A 25,470-nucleotide genomic window follows, 5' to 3' on the forward strand; every position below is an offset into this window, starting at 1 on the left:
TGTACTATTGAAGAGTTCTACCAAAGTGTTCATAGTTTTCTTAAATTTTATTTTATACTTTGATGAGAATTTTCTAAGTTTACAATATAACAGATTTGAATGATTACTTGAGTTTCATGATAAATGTAGTGACATTTGTTTATTCTTGATGACTATATACCATTTCCAACATTTTCCATTTGTTTCACTTCTGGAAATTTGGTGAGCTATCTGCCACTGTTTCTGTTCCCCTCTCAGAATTGTACCAAGACTACCAACCCACACCATACATAGAAGATATTTGAACAACTCGAGGATAAGCAGTTTATTTAACCAACACTGCTTGAGGGGTAGTAGAGTTGTCATTGTTTAAAAATAACAAGAAATTGTCAAAGCAGTTTAATAAAGGTAACGATTTTATGTCCCAGTTTAAGCTTTAACTCATTTCTTCATTGCAAACTTTTTCTAGAAATGAAAGAAAAATATTCTTTAGCATATATATATAGGTATTCCTGTTTAGATACCAGGTATATTTAATCAAACATAATATAAAACACCCACAGATATACCTTCTATTCAGCCATATGCAAATAGAGAAAGTACCTGTCAATATATTAGAAATTGCCATTTATAAATACTTATCAGACAACACAATTTTGATTATTCCTAACAATAAGTATGTATATAACTTATTTTATTATATCTTTTGTTTGGTTGAACAATAAAATGTGTTCCTTCATATTTATTCTTTATAGTAAATAGTCTAATAGTACTACCTTCTCTTCAAAACAAAAAAGAAAAAAATATTATATGATGTTCTTTTTCATGGGTCTGTCTTTATTTCCAAAAGGTTTATAGAGTAATTAAAAAACCAAGTTCAATGCAGTTTTGCTCATGCAAAACTGAGAAAGACATATGTTAGTTTTATATTGCTAAATGTCAGAGATATATTTCTCAAGGAGTTAAAAGTGAATACTAAACCCTTAAACTTGACATTAAGATATCTGGTGTTAGTACATAAGAAAGCAACTGATTTCTGTACATTGATTTTGTATCCTGCCACATTACTGAATTGCTGTATGAGTTCTAGTAGTTAGGGGTGGAGTCTTCTGGGTTTTCCATATAAAGTATCATGTCATCTGTGAAGAGAGAGAGTTTGACTTCTTTGCCAGTCTGAATACCTTTTATTTCTTTTTGTTGTCTGATTGCTGTTGCTAGGACTTCTAGTACTATGTTGAACAACGACAGTGACAGTGGACATCCTTGTCGTGTTCCTGATCTCAAAAGGAAGGCTGTCAGCTTTTCCCCATTGAGGAAGATACTCACTATGGGTTTTCATAGATAGATTTTATGAAGTTGAGGAATGTTCTCTCTATCCCTATACTTTGAATCGTTTTAATCAGGAACAGATGCTGTATCTTGTCAAATGCTTTTTCTGCATCAGTTGAGAGGACCATGTGGTTCTTCTCTATTCTCTTATTGATTTGTTCTATCACATTGATTGATTGGTGAATGTTGAACCACCCTTGCATCCCATGGATTAACCCCACCTGGTCATGGTGGATAATCTTTTTAATGTACTGTTGGATCCTATTAGCTACGATCTTGTTGAGAATCTTGGCGTCTGTATTCATCAGGGATATTTGTCTGAAATTCTCCTTTGTGGCTGGGTCTTTCCCTGGTTTGGGGATCAGGGCAATGCTGGCTTCATAAAAAGAGTCTGGAAGTTTTCCTTATGTTTCTATCTTTTGAAACAGCTTTAGGAGAATAGGTATCGTTTCTTCTTTGAATGTTTGATAGAATTCTCCAGGGAATCTGTCAGGTCCTGGGCTCTTGTTTTTTGGGAGGTGTTTGATCACTACTTCAATCTCATGCCTAGATATTGGTCTACTCAGGTTGTCAATTTCTTCCTGATTCAGTTATGGAAGTTTATAGGTTTCCGGGAATGCATCCATTTCATCTAGGTTGCTTAACTTATTGGTATATAACTGTTGATAATAATTTCTGATGATTATTTCTATTTCCTTGGTGTTAGTCATGATCTCTCTCTTTCATTCATAATTTTATTAATTTGGGTCCTCTCTCTTCTTTTGGATTAATTTGGCCAATGGTTTATTGATCTTATTGATTCTTTCAAAAAACCAGCTTCTCGTTTTGTTGATGTGTTCTACTTTATCCCTAGTTTCTATCTCATTGATCCCTGCTCTAATCTTGATTATTTCCCTACTTGTGTGTGGGGTTGGCTTAATTTGTTGTTGATTCTCCAGTTCTTTAAGGTGTGTATTCTGGATTTTTCAATTTTTTTGAGGGAGCTTGGATGGCTATGTATTTCCCTCTTAGGACAACCTTTGCCGTATCCCATGGGTTTTGGACCAAAGTATCTTCATTCTCATAGGTTTCCATAAATTGTTTAAGTTCTTCTTGATTTCTTGGTTAATCCAAACATTCTTAAGCAGGGTAGTCTTTTGCTTCCAAGTGTTTGAATTCCTTCCAAACTTTTTCTTGTGATTGAGTTCCAGTTTCAAAGCATAGTAGTCTGAGAATATGCAGGAAGTAATCTCAATCTTTTGGTATCAGTTTAGCCCTGATTTGTGACCCAGTATGTGTCTATTCTGGAGAAAGTTCCACGTGCACTCGAGAAGAATGAGTATTCTGTTGTTTTAGGGTGGAATGTTCTGTAAATATCTATGAGGTCCATCTGGTCCAATGTGTCATTCAATGCTCTTCTTTATGGATTTTCTGCTTGGATGATCTGTCTGTTACAGAGAGTGGCGTGTTAAGATCCCCTACTACTAATGTATTCATAGCAGTATGACTCTTTATCTTGATTAACAGTTGTCTTATGTAGTTGGCTGCTCCCATATTGGGGGCATAAATATTTACAATTGTCAGATCTTCTTGGTGGATAGACCCTTTAAGAGTGATGTAGTGTCCTACTTTATCTCTGACTACTAACAATGAAAAAATAGAAATGGAAATTAGAGAATTGATTCCATTTACTATAGCACCAAGAACCATAAGATACCTAGGAATAAACCTAACCAAAGAGGTAAAGGATTTGTACTCGAAGAACTACAGAACACTCATGAAAGAAATTGAAGAAGACACAAAAAGATGGAAGAGCACTCCATGCTCATGGATCAGAAGAATAAACACTGTCAAAATGTCTATACTGCCTAGTGCCATCTATACTTTCAATGCCATCCCAAGGAAAATTCCACCAGCATTGTTCAAAGAGCTGGAACAAATAATCCTAAAATTTGCATGGAACCAGAAGAGACCCCGAATTGCTAAGGAAGTGTTGAAAAAGAAAACCAAAACTGGGGGCATCATGTTGCCTGATTTCAAGCTTTACTACAAAGCTGTGATCACCAAGACAGCATGGTACTGGCACAAAAACAGACACATAGACCAGTGGAACAGAGTAGAGAGCCCAGATATGGGCCCTCAACTCTATGGTCAAATAATCTTTGACAAAGCAGGAAAAAAGACAGTCTGTTCAATAAATGGTGCTGGGAAAATTGGACAGTTATGTGTAGAAGAATGAAACTTTTCCATTCTCTTATACCATGCATAAAGATAAACTTGAAATGGATAAAAGCCCTCAATGTGAGACAGGAATCTATCAAAATCCTAGAGGAGAACATAGACGGTAACCTCTTCGACATCACCCACAGTAACTTCTTTCAAGATATGTCTCCAAAGGCAAAGGAAACAAAAGTGAAAATGAACTTTTGGGACTTCATCAAGATCAAAAGCTTCTGCACAGCAAAGGAAACAGTCAGCAAAACAAGGAGGCAACCCATGGAATGGGAGAAGATATTTGCAAATGACACTGCAGACAAAGGGCTGATATCCAAGATCTATAAAGAACTCCTCAACACACACAAAAAGATAATCACATCAAAAAATCGACAGAAGACACGAACAGACACGTCTACAAAGAAGACATACAATTGGCTAACAGACACATGAAAAAAATGTTCATCATTAGCCATCAGGGAGATTCATATCAAAACCACATTGAGATACCACTTTACACCAGTTAGAATGGCAAAAATCAACAAGACAGTAAACAACAAGTGTTGGAGAGGATGTGGAGAAAGGGGAACCCTCTTACACTGTTGGTGGGAATGCAAGTTGGTGCAGCCACTTTGGAAAACAGTATGGAGATTCCTTAAAAAATTAAAAATAGAGCTACCCTACAACCCTACAATTGCACTACTGGGTATTTAACCCAAAGATACAGATGTAGTGAAAAGAAGGGCCATCTGTACCCCCATGTTCATAGCAGCAATGGTCACAGTTGCCAAACAAGATAACCTTCAACAGACAAGTGGATAAGGAAGATATGGCCCAGGTATACAATGGAGTATTATACCTCCTTCAGAAAGGATGAATACCCAACTTTGGTATCAACATGGATGGGACTGGAAGAGATTATACTGAGTGAAATACGTCAAGCAGAGAGAGTCAATTATCATGTGGTTTCACTTACTTGTGGAGCACAAGGAATAACACAGAAGACATTGGGAGATGGAGAAGAGAAGTGAGCTGGGGGAAATCGGAGAGGGAGATGAACCATGAGAGACTGTGGACTCTGAGAAACAAACTGAGGTTTTTGGGGGGGGATGGTGGGGTGGGGTGAGTTTGGTGGTGGGTATTAAGGAGGGCACGTATTGCATGGAGCACTGGGTGTGGTGCATAAACAATGAATTTTGGAACACTGAAAAAAATAAAATTAAATTTAAAAAATATATATGATGTTAGATTACATGAAAGTATTACTTTTTATATTACTGAAAGGCTAACTTTTCCAGTTATATATTACAAAAAGAATAATACCATGTTTCTCTTACACTGCAGAATGAGAATTGTCAGCTACAATCCAATTGCAATAATTATTACTGATGAGGATACAAAAAACAGAAATAGCACTACTTGATGACAGATTTTAGGTGGGTCGTGGGTTACCAGAAGCAATAAAAATTACATTTCCAGTTGAATAGCAAATTTGCTATGGAAATCTCTGAGAAATGAATAGGTTCACTCACTGTAATCTTAATCACACAAACCAATGTTGCCGCAGCTGAATTGCTAATCTTTTTAGTTATATCTACACATGTTATTATTTATAAATGTTTTAAAAACTAAATTCTAAATGAATGCATTCTTTTATGCTCAGGAATGTTATGTTACTGGTCAAATATTCTGAGAGTTGTCTCTCTAAATAATGTATTTATTCATTCAGCTAGCTTGATTGTTTATCACATGCCTAACATTTTTTTACCTGAGGATACAAAAATGCCTAAGACAGTCACTATTCTCAAGAATCCTAGTATGGTTGGGAGATAAAAGCACAACGAATAACAACAAGAGATGCCAGTAACAATATAATAAATGTAGGCATGCAAAACTGCTCAGGCCTCATAGAGAGTAGATAAATCATCATACTTAATGTTTGAGATAAGCCAAAGAAAGGAGAAGCTGTCAGGAGATTTCTTGCAGGAGCTGCAACTGAGTATTAGCTGATGAATTGGTATCAGCTATATAAAAGCATTTATGAGAAATGGTGCTGGTAGAAATATGTACAGAAGCAAAGACAGGAAGATTAAAAAGTTCATGGCATTTTGGGTAAACTCCAAGCAATGTGGAGTGACTTAAGCATAAAATAAAATGCAAGTCACAAGAGCAGATTTCCAGTTTCAAGGTGGAAGTGGAAGTTGGCATTCTGCTTAGTCTATTTCTGGAAGTCATACAAATTGAATGAGGAGAAAGAAAAACAAAAATATGATAAAAGTAAAATCAGGGGACAGCTAAATTCCAAGTGAAATTGAAGAAAAGTGTGACAAAAATTACTAGAGAAAAGAAGGGGATACATTCAAGAGGAAGCAAAGAGGGGATGCTTTGGCTATAGATCCCCGAAAGAACCAGCAAAATCCACTTCTCAGTGGAAAAGGGCACACTTTGATGTGAAAAACTAAATTCTTTATTTGCAATCATGAAAACCAACTGTAGACAATGGTTATAATGTTTCTATGGGCCTAGTTTGGGTATGAAAAGCAGAGGAAGGGTTATCTGAGGATCATGAAAATAAGCTCATATATGTAGATAGGAAGTTGTTGTAGTAAAAGAAGAAAAAACAGAAGAAAGATAAAAGAGAAACTTTTGCAGGGTGGTAGGGGATAGAAACAATTTGCACTGACTAAGGAGAAATAAAATATAAATAACACCCCTCATACTCTCCCCCACACACACAAAAAAACCACAAAACAAAACAAAACAAACAAACAAAAAAACCCAGGTCAAAAGAAAATTTCAGATAGGGTGGAACACGGTGCTGGCCATTTCTCCATATGAATTTCCTTTAATTACTAAGTCCAGGACCAAATTCACCATTTAAGATGAGAAATTAAAATATTATAAGCATACAACCTTTATAAAAATATTATCAAGAATGATGAGAAGAGGAAGAAGAAAAACAAATAGCAGATGATGCTCATAAATCAGAGAAACCATGACCTTAAAGAAGCAAACTGACTTCTGTGAAGCAATAGATCAAAGCAAAGACTAAAAGAATTCAGTGAAGAAATGAGGAAATAACAGGAAGAGAGAAATGTTAATAGCAGAGGTGAGGCACTAAGTGGTAGAAGGTAAACAACATAAAACAAATGTTTAAAATGGTTAGGGAGAGTTTAAAATGGTTAGGGAGAAGAGTTTGTATAGGAGACAGGTAAGAGAGCCAACATTAAATAGTTGGTTCTTATAGGAGAAAAATAAAATAATGGAAATAAGCAAATAATTTACAATTATAATTCAAGATAACTTTCTTGAAAAAAAAATCTGAATTTTCCTTTAAATGGTTTCCCCATACTCCAGAGAAACCTGACTCGGAATGTTCAATACCAAGATATATCCTACTGAAGTTACTGGACTTGGAATTAATAAAATAACACTTTGAAGATGAAGGTTAAAAAAATTAGGTTGCATATAAGAGGGAAAAAAATCAGACTGAGCTCAGACTTCTCAGAAACATTTAATTTAAATAAAAAAGACAATTGATACACACCTAAAAGAAAAAAAAAAAACCCTTACAAAAAGAGAAGGTGATCCAGTAATTTTATTTCTAGGCAAACTACTATACAAACACAAAGGCAAAAACAATCTAAAACAAGGAAGAACTCAAGGAATCTTGTTTTCATCAGTCCTTTCTTGGAGAATCCACAGAGAAGAACTTCACTAACCAAAAGATAACTTAAGAAACTACAGCAAAATACTGGAAATGAACACTGACTATATTTTACTATAGAACAAATATTAAAATAAACATAGAGCTGAGGGGGTCAGAAGAGAACAAAAATGTTATAGGCCCTCATGCCTTAGAAAGAGCAAAATAACAAAACCTGAGGCAAGAGGACAAGGGAAGAAGTGTAAGAATGCTGATTGCTTCAGTTAAAACAGCAAATGATATCATTTAAAGCAAATCAAAAGAAAGTAGGAATAGTCATATAAACATCAGAGAAAGTGAATATTAAGGTATGACACAGCAGAATGAAGGAGGATTCAGTGTAATAAAAAAGCTATAATTGAACAAGTTAATATAACCATAAACTTTAACATATCAAAGAAACAACTAACCACAAAGTAAATACTATGAGAAATTACAAGAAAAAAGTGATTTAAAAACTTAATTACAGTGGAGATTCAGCAGACCCCACTTACAACTGGATTTATCTAGCAAATAAAAAATAAAGACAAAGGAACTAAATAATAGATTAATAACCCTAATTTAATAGATTTGTGGATCTTTAAATTCCTTTAATAGACAATGTACTTTTTCCTTTTTATGTCAGTGAAACGTTTAGAAAAACTAATCAGATGCTTGGTCACACACTGAAAAACTAAACCAATAACATAAGCCAATAACATTAGAAAAGTTGTAAGCCAGTAATATTTAGAAAAGTCTTTTCTATTTGGAAATTGAGAAATATCATTACTGCTGGAAACATTCATATCAAAAAGGGAATTTTAAAGGAAATCATAACCTTTATATAATGCAATGAAAGGGAGAACTTTTCATACTATAAGAAATGGAAAATATTATTCAGGGGAAAAATCTATTGCTTTAAATGTCTTCACTATTAAAATAGAATTATGAGTAATAAAAGACATGTATTCATACTGAGTAATGTAAAATATTTGTAGAAAGAATAAATAATTGAAAAATGAAGAAATGGAGAGGAGACTGGAGACAGAAGAAATGGAGAGGAGACTGGAGACATAAGCAGATAAGCTACATGGCACCTTCAACTTTATTCTTTAGACCAGGAATAAAAATGCACATGACTTCAGAGTAATATATATGCTTGAAGAAAATGCAGCACCTGAGACATTGTGAAGCCCACCGAGCAGGGGAAATTAAATATCTTTACCTCACCTGAAGATATTTAATTATTTTTTTTCTAATCATTTTGCAATTGTTTAAGTATTAGATCCATCCCCAAACCATTGTCTCCATTGTTCTTGACTACAGGGTAGAGCTGCCAGGTCTAACTGTTCAGGACAGGTACCATACAGGGATTCCTCATCTAAGTAAGCATGATTTACAGCATACAAATTTTTATTAATAGGAACACACTTAATTGTAGTATAAATATTACTGACTCTAGTGATGAGTAATTTGTACAATTATTTTCTACTATATTCTAATGAAGTATCTTATCTATTAACTTTGTTAAAACTAATTTCAAATTGATGAAAATAAATGTCTATCTTAACAGGGTTGATATGTATTATGCTACTTCAATTTATGCAAGAGAAATATGCCAATAATTGAACATCCTTGGTGTGACTGCTCTTAAAATACTACTATATTTAGCACTAGTTCCAAATACTTTTACAGCTTTCAGAATTTTTATATTCTATATATATTTTTATTTATGTAAATATATAAATATACTTATGCAATATTATTTGCCAGTGGAGACTTCTCAAAATTAAAACTTACTGACGACTAGTTGAGGTGTACAATGTCACAGGAAAGACTTTCAGATCTAGCAATCATTTCTATAGAAAATGAGATTGAAGCAAACAAGATTTGGCTTTCAAAAGAATTTTATTTCCAGGACCCCTAGGTAGCTCAGTTGGTTAAGCATCTGCGTTTGGCTCAGGTCATGATCCGAGAGTCCTGGGATTGAGTCCCACATTGAACTCCCTGATCAGAGGGGAGCCTGCTTCTCTCTCTGCCTGCCACTCTCCCTGCTTCTGCTCTCTCTCTCACTCTCTCAAATAAATAAATAAAATCTATTTTTTAAAAAGAATTTTATTCCTAGAAAAGAAGATGGGTAGTTATTTTATAGAAAATTAGTATTCTGGGGCACCTAGGTGGCTCAGTCAGTTAAGCATCCAACTCTTGATTTCAACTCAGGTCATGATCTCAGGGTCCTAGGATCAAGCCCTGCATTGGGCTCATGCTCAGCACAATCTGCGTGAGATTCTCTTTCTCCCTCCCTCTCCGCTGCTCTCTCTAAATAATAAATAAATACATAAATAAATCTTTTTTTAAAAAGAAATTTAGTATCCTACTAATTTAAGTTCCTAATTATTGTGAATAAAAATTTACATTTTCGTGGCACCTGGGTGGCTCAGTGGGTTAAAGCCTCGGCCTTCGGCTCAGGTCATGATCTGGGCATCCTGGGATTGAGTCCCGCATCCGGCTCTCTGCTCAGCAGGGACCCTGCTTCCTCCCTTCTCTCTCTGCCTGCTGCTCTGCCTACTTGTGATCTGTCTGTCAAATAAATAAATAAATAAAATCTTTTAAAAAATTTACATTTTCTATTTACTTATGAAAATGGTATTTTAATTCTAATTTTTATTATTGAGAAGTTATATACTGAATTTTAAAAGTTTGCTTGAAATTGAAGCAGCTTCTAGACCTGAGGTGGCTTGGTAACCGAACTTCAGTTTTGTTCATGTTTGATCCGAGACTATGTTCTTCAGGGCTCTATGTGGGAATACTGATGAGTAAATCTATCATGGTATCTCCACTCCTTTTCTCAAGAATTGTTTAAAGCAGATACATATAACACAGTTCTGATCTTGAGACTGAAGAAGAATCTGATGGCAGGTGGTCAGGGCTTCTGGAAAATACTTTCCTTCCTTGAGGAAAAGAGATGTTTGGTAAGGTGTAAGGAGGGTACAGAGAATTTCTCTCTCTTTCTTTCAAAATTATCAGACTCAAGTGCATAATTTAACCAATCCTAGAACTGTTCTGCCTCCAGGATAGATTCTAAACGGCTCCATTCTCACCTCCTCCTGAAATGGGGTATTTAGTAAGATTTTAAAAAGAAAAAACCATTCTCTTAACAAAACAATGTATGGGAGTTGTACTTTGATAAATTGTGTGAAAATTTAAAAACAACAACGACAAAAAACCTCGTTTAGATGAAGTCCGGCGGCCAGCAGGGGGAGCACTTACATCTAGCACCAGTTACCAATTGCACACCCAACAGAAGAACGGGACCTTGCAAGTTCCTACCAGGGAAAGGAAGATTTCTTCTTGGCCTGGCAACAGCCTAGCCAGTGCAAAGCCACTATACTTCAACCTCCCAATTTACTCCAGTTGACTTTAGCCTTATAATAGTCCCTCCCAGCTACCCTTTTCCTCTACAGAACACTCCTTTCCTTTGTTTCTGGTACCTGCTTATGATTTTGCTGCAGCTTGCTTGTCCTGGATGGCAGTTCTCTGCTATTCCTGAATAAACCCTTCTTTGGCTGACAAAATAACTGACAGTTTTATTTTCAAGGTTAGTAGTTAATACAAATTAAGGAAAAGGCCTGTTTTGTCTTGTAGTTTTTTACTTAGCAGGACCTGAAGCCCTTACCGTATTCTACCTTCAGTTTTATTACGGAGAAAATTAGTTGGAAACATTTGACTGAGAGCCAGACACAGGGTTTCAAACATTAAGAAACTACGGGGGTGGGGGGAGATACTAAAGAAAAAGAAAACAGAAGAAAAGTCCCTGTTATCTAGGAGTAGATAATATTTATTGAGTACTTACCGAAGCCTAACACCCTTCTGTGCACTTTGCTTGTTTCATTTAATCCACACAGCAACGTTGTGAAGAAGGTACTGTTACTCTCCCATCTTAAAGTTGATGAATCTGAAGCAAAAAAATGAAATTTGCCTAAGATTACACAGCTAATTTGAGGTGGGGGTAGCATTTAAGCACAGGCATCCTTACTCCAGATTTAAGCATGTCTCTAAACACTTCCTCAACTGACATTTAATCCAAGGTTGTGTCTATATGGAGATTCAATGGGAAAAGTCCATCTTCTGGACTCTGTTTGCATGAGAAAGCTCCTTTTTTAAAGCATAATTTGCATGTATTACTATATTAGCAAATTCTTTTGTTTTCTCTCTTACTGAAGACTAACATTTGGTATTGCTGAACTGTGGTACAATGTCTAACCATGCCTGAATCAAAGTATTAGCCTAAATTATAAGAACTTAACATTTACCCTTCCTACAGTCTCTCAGATTTGATTTTTATGCAAAATTAAATTAGATGAAACCAATTCAATGTCTGAAGTAAATTAGCAGGCTCAAAACCACTTTACTCTGAAATATCTGAATGATTTATACAAAGAAAATTGTGTTTATTTGTTTAGTTTGTACTGGGTCCTTTGGATAATTGCTTCATTCTCCCCCACACTTAGATATGCACTGTACAATGTGGGGTCTATCAAACTCTTGTAATGTGGCTGGTCTGAATTGAGATGTGCTATAAATGTATAATATAAACTAGATTTAGAAAACTTAACAAGAGGCATTCCTGGGTAGCTCAGTCTGTTAAGTGGCTGCCTTCTGCTCAGGTCATGATCCCAGGACACTGGGATCCAGTACTGCATTGGGCTCCCTGCTCAAGGGGAATCTGTTTCCTCTCTCCCTGCCCCTGCCCCTACCCCTGCTTTGCTCTCTTGTTCACTCTCTCTCAAATAAATAAAATCTTAAAAAAAAAAAGGAAAACATGAAAAATAATGTAAAACATCTCATTAGTAATTTTTATATTAATGTCATGTTGAAATTATATTGGGTTAAATTAGATGTATCATTAAAATATTATTAAAATTAATTTAATCTGTTCCTTTTTCTTTTTAATGTGGCTACTAGAAAATTTTGAATTATGAAAGTGGTTCACATTATATTTCTACTGGAAAGTGATGATTTAAACATTGCCCTAATAATGTATTTAGTAAGAATTCAAAAATCTGATAAATGCATAAATAGAAATAGTTGACTCCTTTCTACAGCCTAATAACATTTTTTGGTGAAGGAATGCTTGATTTTAATAGTTCTTCAATATATGATAACATTAAATTTTATCAACTCCTATGTAAGGACAATAAATCCTTAACATATTTTACCTAATTGCCCTTGAAAAGCAAAATGTTTTAGAAATGCCATTAGCATTTCTTCAAGTAGTCATTCTAAATGATTATAAAATAGTATTTAAACCCTAGAAACATTTGAATTCTCTATCCACTTCATTATTTACATTGTGAATATTTGCCTTTTTCCCTAAATTTATATATGTTCTTCCTGAAATAAATATTATACTTTTGTACTCATCTACTTCACTGGTATAGACATATCTGGTTGTCATGGGAATTATTGGCTTACATTGGGCTGGGGGAGGGAAAAAAACCTGTGTGGAAAGAAAATTGCTCATAGGCTATCTTAATATTAAGGTAATAAATTAGGAGGGTGTTTTACCTTTATTATGTCTTGATTTTTGATTAAAAAATCAAAATATGTCCTCACTGACAAAAGCATGTCTTTAATCAGGATACGGCCTCTTGCAATTCTAAGTTTATACTGACCCCTATAGGTTATTTTGTCCTAATCTACTCCTAGCTTATTCTTATTGAACATATGTTAAAATATTTAAACATGTTTACATTTAAAATTTAATTATTTTAGGATTAAAGTCGTAACATACTTTTCATAGATCCTTTCTCTCCTTGTATTGTACAATATAAACTATGCATAAATTTTATTCATCCTTTAAGACAATTTATTTTGGGGGAAACTAGCTTGTATTTATGGTCTACAATAGGTTTACGCTGTGCTATAATTTATAGGACTACGTGATTATCATTTAATCCCCTCAACTCTTAAAGGTTGACATATTATTAACAAAGATTCTGAGATTCTGAGAAGCCAAGTACCTTACTAACACTATTTTCACAATGTATATTGAAAGCAGAATTTAAAATTCACCACGGTGAGAAGTTAAAAACTAAGTCAATAGCTTCACCCCACTTGATAATTTTTCCAGTGGTAATTATTGGATTTTTTGGATTCATATTAAGGACTCCTGTAACTCTACAACATTTCTCATTGGATATCTACCTCAATCCTCTATCTTTTTAAAAATGACTTAAGTAGAGCCATTTTAAAAGGGAGCCAGAACAGCCATTTCAGGAGAACTGGTTTTCAGATCCTGTTTCTTGAACCTTGAACTCGGCCAAATGGTCAACATTCAAGAAGTCAACAAGCAGGAGAATATCCCCTTTGAAAAGACTAATAAAAATGAACTTTTGCCTAGTGATCACTTCACCCGATCAATCAATGAGTGCAAATCCAGCCCTACTTGTCAGTACCAATGAACTCTTCTTTAAAACTATTTACCCGATCTTCCTCCTTTTTTTTTTTTTTTTTAATGAAAATCCTGTCAACCTCCTGAAATCTGGACACTATTTGGGATTCTACATAAATCTGTGTACCCTGAATTGAAATTCTTTGATTCCTGTTAAATGCTTTGCTTCTTGAACTGGCTTATTTTCAGGCTGACATCTTCAACTCTAAGGTCAATTTAAGTTCCTTTAAATTTTGCATCTCATTAATTCTTGGTTTTTAAGCTTGCATTTTCACGTGCTGAGGGGTAGCATTTCTGCGACTTCAAGTTCGACATGCCCAAACTAAACCCATTGTCTTTTACCGAATTCCATTCCTTCCTTTTTGCTCCTTATTTAATGGTCACAGTTCTAGATTCCTCGGTGTTACTTCACCTTCACCCATCTAATTTTTGTAATCTTTATAAAACTGTCATTATTAATGACAAACACTATTTCTATTTTATTTCTGTGCACCAAACTGTTCTCCCAGAATATCTTTTTATATCACTATAAAAAGAATTAGAACTTTGTGTACATTCACTGGAGAAGATCATTACCACTTAATTTGCAAGGATTCCAAATGTCCCCTGAACAGCTCATGACGTTCAATAAAATCAATGCCATATTTAAGTCTTTATAATCAGTATGTCTTTTCACCTAATTAAAATTTTTGAACGGGCAAACTTCCTGTAACATCTTACTTGGACGAGAAATTAAAATGAGGGTCAACAACAAAAAAAGTGATACAAAGAACTGTTAGTACCCAAACGAATGGAAATACCCCAATAGAACTTTTCCTAGGCAGTGGCCTGCAGGAATATCTGAGAATGTAAGTGGGGCAAAAAGACGCAAAAGTGTGAAAACGAGAAATAAGTGGACGAACGTGTGAGCACCGAGAAGGCAATCCTTCAAAAGCAATTAGAGGACAAAATCATCAACCACCACCTCAGCCTCTACTGAATTTGGAGTCAAATAAACATTAAGCAATGGTGAGTTTTTCTCACATCGTTTCCTTAATGTGGCAAACTACGATCACTGCTTTAGCCAAAAACTTCCGCCCGCGGTAAGAGAATTCTGCTCCGAAAGCAGCCCCAAATTCCAAGGATGCGCACGCGCAATCTCATCACGACGCCCTCCTCCACCCCACCCAACTCAGGCCTCAAAGGAAGTGACGTAAAGCTGAGGGGCGGGGTGAGCTATGCGCCGGAAGTGGCTCGCAAATAGTAAATAAGGCCCGAAAGGGTGGAGAGGTACTGTCTCCATCTTGTTGCCTGCCGGTGTTCCTGCGACATTGCGGAGATGGGGAACGTCTTGGGACTGTGCTCCATGGCGAGCTGGGTAAGGAGGTTTTTAGTGACCTTCATGGTGCTAAGCGTAAGAGGCGAAGGCGACAGGAACCCGAGCCGGGCTGGATGGGTTGCATAGGTAACGGTGGTACCCCACCCAACAGGGAGTGCCTTCCGTCCCCATTTTCTCCCTGTATCCCGTGGTCACGCCAATTCAGCTTTAGGGCCCTGAGTATTGCGTAGAGCTGTCAGCAGTGGCCGTGAGGAGCAGTGAGATGGAAGGTTAAACCCCGATGGGAGAAGCAAAGACAAGACAGCTGTAGTTTCCCACCCCCAACTGTCTTTCGTGAGTAGCTTTCATGAAAGCTACTCCCCATTCTTCCAGGTCCCTTTTTGTTGCTCTTTTTCCTGTGTCTGCGTAGGCCGTCTGTACGTAGGTTTTAGGCCCATTCCGTGGAGTACCCTGTCTTTTCTCGTCCTGTTCCCAGCGACCTCAGACTGCAGCACTGTCATCCCTGGAGGCATGTCGGCCTCTTTGTTCTGTCGGGAGGACTCTGCAGTTAAACGTCCGCTATTTGGGACAGGCTGGTGGTAATATTTACTAATACTGTTTAGTCGTAGCTCTGTGGCTGGGTCCTCGACCTTCATGCTAGGAAGAAATTACTGTATTTTTCAAGTAATAAATGTATGTATCTGTAAAAGCTGGTCAGTTCAGTGGTGTTACAAATCTTGTATCTTGACGTAAAGGATACTTCTGTAATCTGAAATGTTTAATTCGGTGTAGGTTGCATTTTAATTAGATAGCATCGTTAGAGTGATACCATTTTTCATTATAGTGGTACAGTTTCTTTATTCAGGTGGTGCAAATAAACTTCAGTTTAAGATAATCATTCCACCCCCCCCAACAGACAACATATTAACATTAGAGTTACTAAGGTTATTTGTAATTTTGGGCGAGGTATTTGGGTTAAAATCATACTTCTTTAATCCATGATTTCTAAATTCCACTTCTATCGCTTGTCGGATTTTCCAAATGATTCCCATTATATACACGACTCAATTTTTATTATTTTACATAAATCACTTTTTTTTCATAAAATTCTGATATTGCTTGAACTGTAAGTGTTAAATTTTAATAAAATAATACCTGGAGGTTGTTAATTCAACTGAGATCATTCTCTTGATTATATTTCTTCTTGTAGTTGGGCATGGAAACCAGGTATTTTTAATCTCAGTAATAAACTGGAATATCTACTTGAGTCTGTTTAATACAAAAGAGGCATAGGGTATTAAATGATTTACAGAATAATAAATTTTAAAACATTACTTTTATTTTTTTGGGGGTAGGAAGAATGTGTGATTTGTAAAGTCAGATTTTGGCCATTTATCAAGTAGGCATGTTCTTTGCGTATAGTAAAGACTTAAAAGGAGGGATTCATGTTTCCAGTTTTGTTCTCCTCTCCAGAACCATGGTGAACACCTTTTTTTTCCTTCAAAAACAATTATGGTTGGGGGGAGGGGTGAAAGGATTTTTTAATATATATATTTTTTATGTTTATGTGTTTTAAATCAGAAAATCACTTCAGTGAACAATATGGAAAATTATATTCCTATTAAAGTTTTTACAACTAGTTCTTCACCTTTATTGACTAGAAAACTGATAAAATTGACACTGCATTTTAGTCACTGTTAATAAGTCACTATCTCTGGCAGGTAGGCTGGGTGGCCAAGGTTGATCTTAAGTGTGCTAGAGTATGGTGGCCAGCCTAGGAATTGACTCTGTAGTATGTAATTCTTTGGAGTATGTGATATTTCCTCCTTTCATTCTTGGTGCTTTTGTCTCTATTCATGAACTGTTCAATTTTAGTGTAGTTTGTTAGCATTAAGTCCGATTTTTCAACAGTCTTAATAGTCAATATGCTTATTTACTTAAAGGTTTTGACAAATCCAAAACTTACTCAAATTTTCAAAAGTACTCAAGTCATTAAATTAGAACAGTTAAACTGTATCTAAACAAGGCTTACTTTTTACTCAGATTTTTTTGAGGCTTAATCTATTTTTGTAAGGTTTTTTTTTTTTTCTGATTTATAAAACAGCTGTAGAAAATTTCTGAGCTATGAAAAAAGCACATAAAAGAAAAAATACATGTAATACTGTTGTATATTGATTGGAGCTTTAATTTTTATTTTGAGCTTCTTTGCTAAGTGACCTAGAATTAGATTGATCATAAATCTTGGTTCATGTGGCTGCCTTTTGGATCAGTGATTACATTAACCACTTAAATATCTGGATCTTTCACCTAATCCTGGAACTACATTACCAGCAATTTATGCCTACTTCAGTGCTTTTCTCCACCCCAATATCAACAATGATACTGAGGACTAGAATTGATTTTTTGAATGATTGGACTTTATTATTTTTTTGTCCAAGATATTTAGTATACTTAAGAAGAAAGAGCTAGTGGGGCGCCTGGGTGGCTCAGTGGGTTAAAGCCTCTACTTTCAGCTCAGGTCATGATCCCAGGGTCCTGGGATCAAGACCTACATCGGGCTTTCTGCTCGGCAGGGAGCCTGCTTCCCTTCTTCTCTCTCTGCCTGCCTCTCTGCCTACTTGTGATCTCTCTGTCAAATAAATAAATAAATAATCTTTAAAAAAAAAAAAAAAGGAAGAAAGAGCTAGTGATTACTGCCTACCTATTTTGTGTCAGCTTTTGCTAGATCTTTATTTTTTTTGTACAATGACTTGTATTTGCAGAAATGATTGATAGTCACTGAACAGTCAAGCATAGCAGAGTACAAAAAGTGTCACAAAAAAAAAAAGCCACTACCAATAATATTCCTTCTCTCTCAGTGTATACGTACATGGATGGATCGTAGCATTCTAAACATGTATTTTTAAACAAAGCATTAAATCTAGTGTTCCTGGAATTTAATGAAAAAAAATAAAAATAAAGGAGTTGTTGAACGTTAAATAAACATTTCTTTATGAGGAGAGTTTTCTAAAAAGATTCATCTAAGGACATCCTTCTGTAGCAGTGGTTCTCAACTGGGCACAGTTTTGCCCCCAAGGGACATTTGGCAATGTCTGCAGGGATCTTTTGCTGTAATTTGGGGTAAGAGGTGCTAATAGCATCTAGTAAGTTAAGGCCAGAGATACTGCTAAACATTTTACACTGCACAGGATGGCTCCCCAGCAGCAGAGAATTTTTTGACCCAAGATACCAGTAGTGCCAGCCTTGAGAAATTCTGCTTTATCCTCTTCAGCTGGCCAGAGCAAAAAAACGGAATGAAATCTGAGTCTTAACTGCTTTTAAAAAAGCATTTAATGAATCCTATTTTTATCTCTACCTTTTTCCTCAGTTATGGAGGCTACCTGGTGCCACCAGTTCCTGATCTGTTTAGGAATTCTCTACAAATTTTATTGCTTAACTTATTCCTTCAATGGCTTATAATTCAACTTCCTAGGCCTTAAAAGGTCAAGAAGAACAGGAGGATAAAACCAGAAGTCTTTGACCTTTTTAGTTTATTCCTCTTTTTAAAAAGCCCTTTGTTTTTGTTTTTATCTTATTGGGAGCATGGGTAAATTCACATATTTAGTCTGCCATCTTTAACCAGAATCTCTTTGTATATTTGTTATTTTTTATATGTGACCATTATGTTTTATAACCATAATAATCCTGGTTGTTTAGTTTTAGAACTAAACAAGTCATTTTTGAAGTATTTCCTCGACCCAGTAGCATCAGCACACTGGAGACTTACTGGAAACACTAAGGCCCAGCATTCTGTTTTAATAAGCCCTCCAGGGGATTCTGATACCTGCTACATTTTGAGAACTACTGCTGTACACATAAGTGGTGTCAAACCTCAAAGCACTTTTTAAACATGGCTTCTCCCAGTTTTGTTTTGTTTTTTAATTTAATGTTCTCTCCTAATTGACTAAATTTTATAATACAAGAATTTGTGGATGCTGAAATCTTTAAATTCTTCTGTATATAAAAAAGTCTCTTACATTTCTGAGAGGCATTAATAGTATACCCGTTTCCTTCAGAATTTAATAGTGTTTTCTGTGAATCCTGTTTTGTCTAACAACACTGTGATGTCCTCTCCCTCCCAACACATCTCACATGTTCTGTTGACTTGTTTACTCTGCCTGGATATCTGAAGAGTTTTTACTTCTCTTTGAAATTAACTAAGTATGTCTGGCTTTAAATCTTTTATCACTTTTCTTGTCTAGAAAATAGTTTTCTGTGGAACAAACTGGGTTAGGCGTCTGCCTTTGGCTCAGGCGGTGGTCCGGGTATCAGGCCCTGTGTCGGGCTCCTTGCTTGACAGGGAGTCTGCTTCTCCCTCTGCCTTTCCCTGGCTTGTGCTCTCTCTCGCTTACTCTCTCTCAAATAAATAAAATCTTTAAAAAACAAAAAAGAAAATAGTATTCTTCTGAAAATACAGGTTCACTTCTTCATCTAAGGAAATTTTTCTTGGATTCTATCTTTGAATCTCCTTTTTGTTTGTTTGTTTATTTATTTTAAAGATTTTATTTATTTATTTGACAGAGCACAAGTAGGCAGAGAGGCAGGCGGGGGGCGGGGGGGAGGTGAAGCGGGCTCCCTGCTGAGCAGAGAGCCCAATGCGGGGCTTCATCCCAGGACCCTGAGACCATGACCTGAACCGGAGGCAGAGGTTTAACCCACTGAGCCACCCAGGCGCCCCCCTTTTTGTTTATTTAGAGGATTCTCTATTTTAAGGACACCAGTTACCTTCATGTTACATTGTCTTTGTTTTCCTTCCGTATTATTTTTCTGTAATTTTTTTTAAAGATTTTATTTATTTATTTGACAGACAGAGATCTTGGCAGAGAGATAGGCAGAGAAAGAGGAGGAAGCAGGCTCCCCGCTGAGCAGAGAGCCCGATACAGGGCTCGATCCCAGGACGCTGGGATTGTGACCTGAGCCGAAGGCAGAGGCTTTAACCCACTGAGCCACCCAGGCACCCCCTATTTTTCTGTATTTTTGTCATTTTTTTTTTAGTTGTTAGAATTTACCTGCAATTCACACTTTGTAATATACAGGTCTGTGATCCTGAGAAATCCTTTAGTTACATAACAGCTTCAGAAAAATTAGCTTCAGAAGAATTTAGCACCTTAAATTCTCTCATCCCCATTCTTGGCAACACCTGTTTTTTGTCTCTCCAGAGTTTGTTCTTTCCAGAAAGGCAAATAAATAGGATCATACACATGATGTGGCCTTTTGAGTTGGGCTTTTTTTACTGAGTATAATTCACTGAGATTTATTCATGTTTTGTGTAGTAGTGGTTTGTTCCTTTTTATTTTTGTATAGTATTCCATTGCTTGGATGTACCACAACTTACTATCCATGTATCAGGTGAAGGGAAATTCTCTTTTGCTCAGGTGAAATATCTAGCAGTGGAATTGCTGAGCAATATGACAAGCATACATTTGACTTATAAGAAACTACCAAGCTGGTTTCCAAGATAGCAGTACCAGTTTTTAATCCCAGCAAAGAGAGTTGTTAGTACTTGGTATTCTGAGTTTGAGTTTAGCCTTTCTAATGTGTGTGTGGTGGTATCTCATTAATGCTTTCAGTGTGCATTTCCTTACTAACTGATGATATTGTGCACTTTTTCATGTACTTACCTGCCATCCATATATTTTCTTTCTTAAAATGTTCAAATAATTTGCCCAGTTTTTATTCTGGTTGGTTGTTTACTTAATTAAGTTTTAAAAATTCCTTATGTAGTCTCAGTACAAATCATTTATCAGCTACCTGATTCCCATATATTTTTTTCAAGTCTATGGCTTGTCTTAATTCTCTTCAAGGTGTCTTTGCAAAAGTTCTTAATTTTGATGGAACCTAGTTTATCAATTTTCTTTCTTCTGAGGGTCTTGCTTTTCATATTGTATCTAAGAAATCTTCAGTTAATTTTGATACATGGTTTGATTGTGGCTTAAGAATTTTTTTGAGATTTTATTTATTTTATTAGATAGCAAGTATGTGGCAGAGGGAAAAGCTGAGCAGGGAGCTTGACATGGGGCTCAATTGTAGGACCCTGGGATCATGACCTGAGCCAAAGGTAGACGCTTAACCTAGTTAGCCATCTAGGCAACCCTTATGGTTCTTCTTTTAGATAGATAAATAAACCATTATTTCATTACTGTTTATTAAAGATATTGTCCTTCTTATATTGGTTTGCTTTGGCACTTTAATAAAAAATCCTTTTACCTTATTTATGTAAGTCTATTCTGAACTTTATTCTGTTCCATTTATTTGTGCCTATACTGTTGCCTAAACCCACCCTATTTTGATTAGTGGTGGTTTTAAAGTTAATCTTGGAAGGTAGGTATTGTGTTTCTTCCAGTATTGTTTTTCAAAATTCTTTGGGCTAACCTCTAGTGTGAAGTTAAATATCTGTGATGAGAGCAGATATCCTTGCCTTGTTTTGACTCTTAGGGGAAATAGACTTTCACCATGATGGCAGCTATAGATTTCTTGTAAATACACTTTATTAAGTTGAGGATATGGTGTTTTCTTTGCAGAAAGTTTTGTTTGATCTATCATGCGTGGCTATTGAATTTTGTCAAGTGATTTTCCTGCATCAGTTGAGATGACCATAAATGGTTTTTCCTTATTATGTGAATGTGATGAATTGCATTGGTTGATTTTCAAAAATTCAGTCAGCCTTAATTTTTCTCACTAAACCCTACCTGGTTACAATGTATTTTTCTCTTTCTTTCTTTCTTTCTTTCTTTCTTTCTTTCTTTCTTTCTTTCTTTCTTTAATTTTATTTGCCAGAGAGAGAGAGAGAGAGAGAGCAAGCACACAAGCAGGGGGAGCTGCAGGCAGAGGGAGAAGCAGGCTCCCTGCTGAGCAAGGACCCCCCCCCGGGGGGGGGCTCCATCCCCAGGACCCTAGGACAATGACCTGAGCCAGAAGCAGATGCTTAACCAACTGAGTCATCCAGGCATCCCATATAGCCTTTATTTTTAAAGGCTTTTTCTTAGGGGCACCTGTGTGGCTCAGTTTTGTGTCTGACTCTTAATTCGTGTTCAGGTCATGATCTCAGTGTCGTAAGATTGAACCCCGTGTAGGTCTCTGCAGTGAGCATGGAGTCTGCTTAAGATTCTCTCTCTCCCTCTCCCCCATCCCTCCCCCCACCCCCTTGTACACTCATGCTGTCCTTCTCACTTTAAAATAAAGGGGGGAGGTTCTTTAGAGTAGTCTAGGTTCATAGAATAATTGAGAGAAAGATAACAAAGATTTCCCGTATATCTCCTGAACCTACATCCCCCACCAGAGTGATACATTTATTAAAATTAATGAACCTACAGTGACACATAATCACCCAAAGTCTGTAGTTACAGTATGGTTCCCTCTTGGTGTTGGACACTCTGGGAGTTTGGGCAAATGTATAATGACATGTAGCCACCATTATAGTAGTATACAGAATATTTTTACTCCCCTTAAAATCCTCTATGCTTTGCCTGTTCTTACTGTCTCCACAGTTTTGCCTTTTCCAGAATTTCATACAGTCGAAGTCATACAAGTTGTAGTCTTTTCACGTTGCCTTCTTTTAGTTAGTAATACCCATCTAAGGTTTCTTCATGTCTTTCCATGGCTTGAGAACTCCTTTGTTTTCAGCACTGAATAATGTACAATTTTTTAGATATACCACAGTTTATTTGTTCATTCACCTACTAAAGGACATTTTGATTGCTTCCAAGTTTGGGCAGTTAGGAATAACGCTACTATAAACATCCATTTGCAGGCTTTTGTATGTACATGAGTTTTAATATGCATTTCCCATACGCATATGAAATATGTGGGATGTCCTTTCATATGCTTATTTGCCATCTGTATAATTTGGTGAGGTGTCCAATGACCCTTTTTCTTTTTTTTTTCTTAATATGTAATAATGTATTATTTGTTTTAGGGGTACAGGTCTGTGAATCATCTGTCTTACACCATTCATAGCACTCACCATAGCACATACCCTCTCCAGTGTCCATAACCCAGCCACCCTATCTGCCCGCACCCCCACCACCAACCCCAGCAGTCCTCAGTTTGTTTTGTGAGATTAAGAGTCTCTTATGGTTTGTCTCCCTCCCCACTCCCATCTTGTTTCATTTTTCCCTCCTTTCCCCTGCAACCCCCTGCCCTGCCTCTAAAATTCCTCATATCAGAGAGATCATATGACATTTCTTTTTATCTGATTGACTTATTTCGCTTAGCCTAATACCCTGTAGTTCCATCCACATCATTGCAAATGGCAAGATTTTGTGGTTTTTTTGATGGGCTGCATACTCTTCCATTGTATACCCCCCCCCCCCCACACACACACCACTTTTTCTTTATCCATTCATCTGTTGATGGACATCTAGGTTCTTTCCATAGTTTGGCTGTTGTGGACATTGCTGCTGTAAAAATTCAGGTGCACATACTCCTTGCCATCACTATATTTGTATCTTTAGGATAAATACCCAGTAGTGTGATTGCTGGGTCATAGGGTACTTCTATTTTCAACTTTTTGAGGAACCTCCATACTGTTTTCCAGAGTGGCTGCCCCAGCTTGCATTCCCACCAACAGTGTAGGAGGGTTCCCCTTTCTCTGCATCCCCTCCAACATCTGTTGTTTCCTGACTGGTTAATTTTAGCCATTCTGACTGGCGTGAGGTAGTATCTCATTGTGGTTTTGATTTGTATTTCCCTGGTGCCACGTGATGTTGAGCAGTTTTTCCTGTGTCTGATGGCCATTTGGATGTCTTTGCAGAAATGTCTGTTCATATCCTCTACCCATTTCTTAATTGGATTATTTGTTCTTTGGGTGTTGAGTTTGATTAGTTCTTTATAGATTTTGGATACCAGCCCTTTATCTGGTAAGTCATTTGCAAATATCTGTGGAAAAGCTTTTGATCTTGATGAAGTCCCAATAGTTCATTTTTGCCCTTGCTTCCCTTGCCTTTAGCGATGTTTCTAGGAAGAAGTTGCTGTGGCTGAGATTGAAGAGGTAGCTACCTGTGTTCTCCTCAAGGGTTTTGATGGATTCCTGTCTCACATTGAGGTCTTTCATCTATTTGGAGTCTATTTTTGTGTGTGGTGTAAGGAAATGGTGTAGTTTCATTCTTCTGCATGTGGCTGTCCAATTTTCCCAATACCATTTGTTGAAGAGACTGTCTTTTTTCCATTGGACATTCTTTCTTGCTTTGTTGAAGATTAGTTGAACATTGAGTTGAGGGTCTATTTCTGGGCTCTCTATTCTGTTCCGTTGGTCTATGTGTCTGTTTTTGTGCAGTACTATACTGTCTTGATGATTACAACTTTGTAAAAGAGCTTGAAGTTTGGACTTGTGATGCCACCAACTTTGACTTTCCTTTTCAACATTCCTCTGGCTATTTAGGGTCCATATATATTTTAGGATTATTTGATTTGTTCCATTTCTTTGAAAAAATTGATGGTATTTTGATAGGGATTGCATTAAATGTGTAGATTGCTTTAGGTAGTATAGACGTTTTCACAATATTTGTTCTTCTGATCCATGAGCGTGGAACATTTTTCCATTTCTTTGTGTCTTCCTCAATTTCTTTCACGAGTACTTCATAGTTTTCTGAGTACAGATTCTTTGCTTCTTTGGTAGGTTTATTCCTAGATATCTTACGGTTTTGGGTACAGTTGTAAATGGGAGCAACTCCTTAATTTCTCTTTCTTTTGTCTTGCTGTTGGGGTATAGAAATAAAACTGATTTCTGTGCATTGATTTTATATCGTGACACATTACTGAATTCTTGGATGAGTTCTAGCAGTTTTGGAGTGGATTCTTTTGGGTTTTCCACATAAAGTATATCATCTGCAAAGAGTAAGCGTTTGACTCCTTTTTTGCCGATTTGGATGCCTTTAATTTCTTTCTGTTGTCTGATTGCTGAGGCTAGGAGTTCTAGTACTGTGTTGAATAGCAGTGGTGATAGTGGACATCCCTGATGTCTTCCTGACCTTAGGGGAAAAGCTGTTTTTCCCCATAAATAATAATATTTGCTGTGGGTTTTTCAGAGATGGCTTTGATAATATTGAGGTATGTACCGTCTGTGCTTACATTGTGAACAGTTTTGATCAAGAAAGGATGCTATATATTGTCACATGCTTTTTCAGCATCTAGTGAGAGTATCAGATGGTTCTTGTTCTTTCTTTTATTAATATATTGTATCACATTGATTGATTTATGGATGTTGAACCAGACTTGCAGCCCAGGAATAAAGCCCACTTGGTTGTGGTGAATAAACCTTTCAATGTACTGTTGGAGCCTGTTGGCTAGTATTTTGGTGAGAATTTTCGCATCCGTGTTATTCAAGGATATTGGTCTGTAATTTTCCCTTTTGATTTGGGTCTTTGGTTATGGGATCAAGGTAATGCTGGCTTCAAAATGAGTTTGGAAGTTTCCTTCCATTTCTGTTTTTTGGAACAGTTTCAAGAGAATAGGTATTAATTCTTTAAATGTTTGGTAGAATTTCCCTGGGAAGCC

At 36.4% G+C, this 25,470-nt stretch overlaps 1 protein-coding gene across 2 annotated transcripts in view; it reads left to right on the top strand.

Annotated features, from left to right (window-relative positions):
• Positions 1–14,864: 14,864 nt before the first annotated feature.
• The window catches only part of SERINC1 (serine incorporator 1), a 38,226-nt gene continuing 27,620 nt past the window's right edge, over positions 14,865–25,470 (top strand). For both annotated transcript variants that reach the window (XM_080807256.1, XM_080807255.1), the window contains exon 1: positions 14,865–14,997. In XM_080807256.1, coding sequence (XP_080663382.1) covers positions 14,959–14,997 — 39 coding nt within the window. In that variant the 5' untranslated portion in view covers positions 14,865–14,958. The remainder of the gene's footprint in view (positions 14,998–25,470) is intronic.

Source organism: Martes martes, assembly GCF_963455335.1.
Source record: "Martes martes genome assembly, chromosome: 6".
Lineage (NCBI taxonomy): Eukaryota > Metazoa > Chordata > Mammalia > Carnivora > Mustelidae > Martes > Martes martes.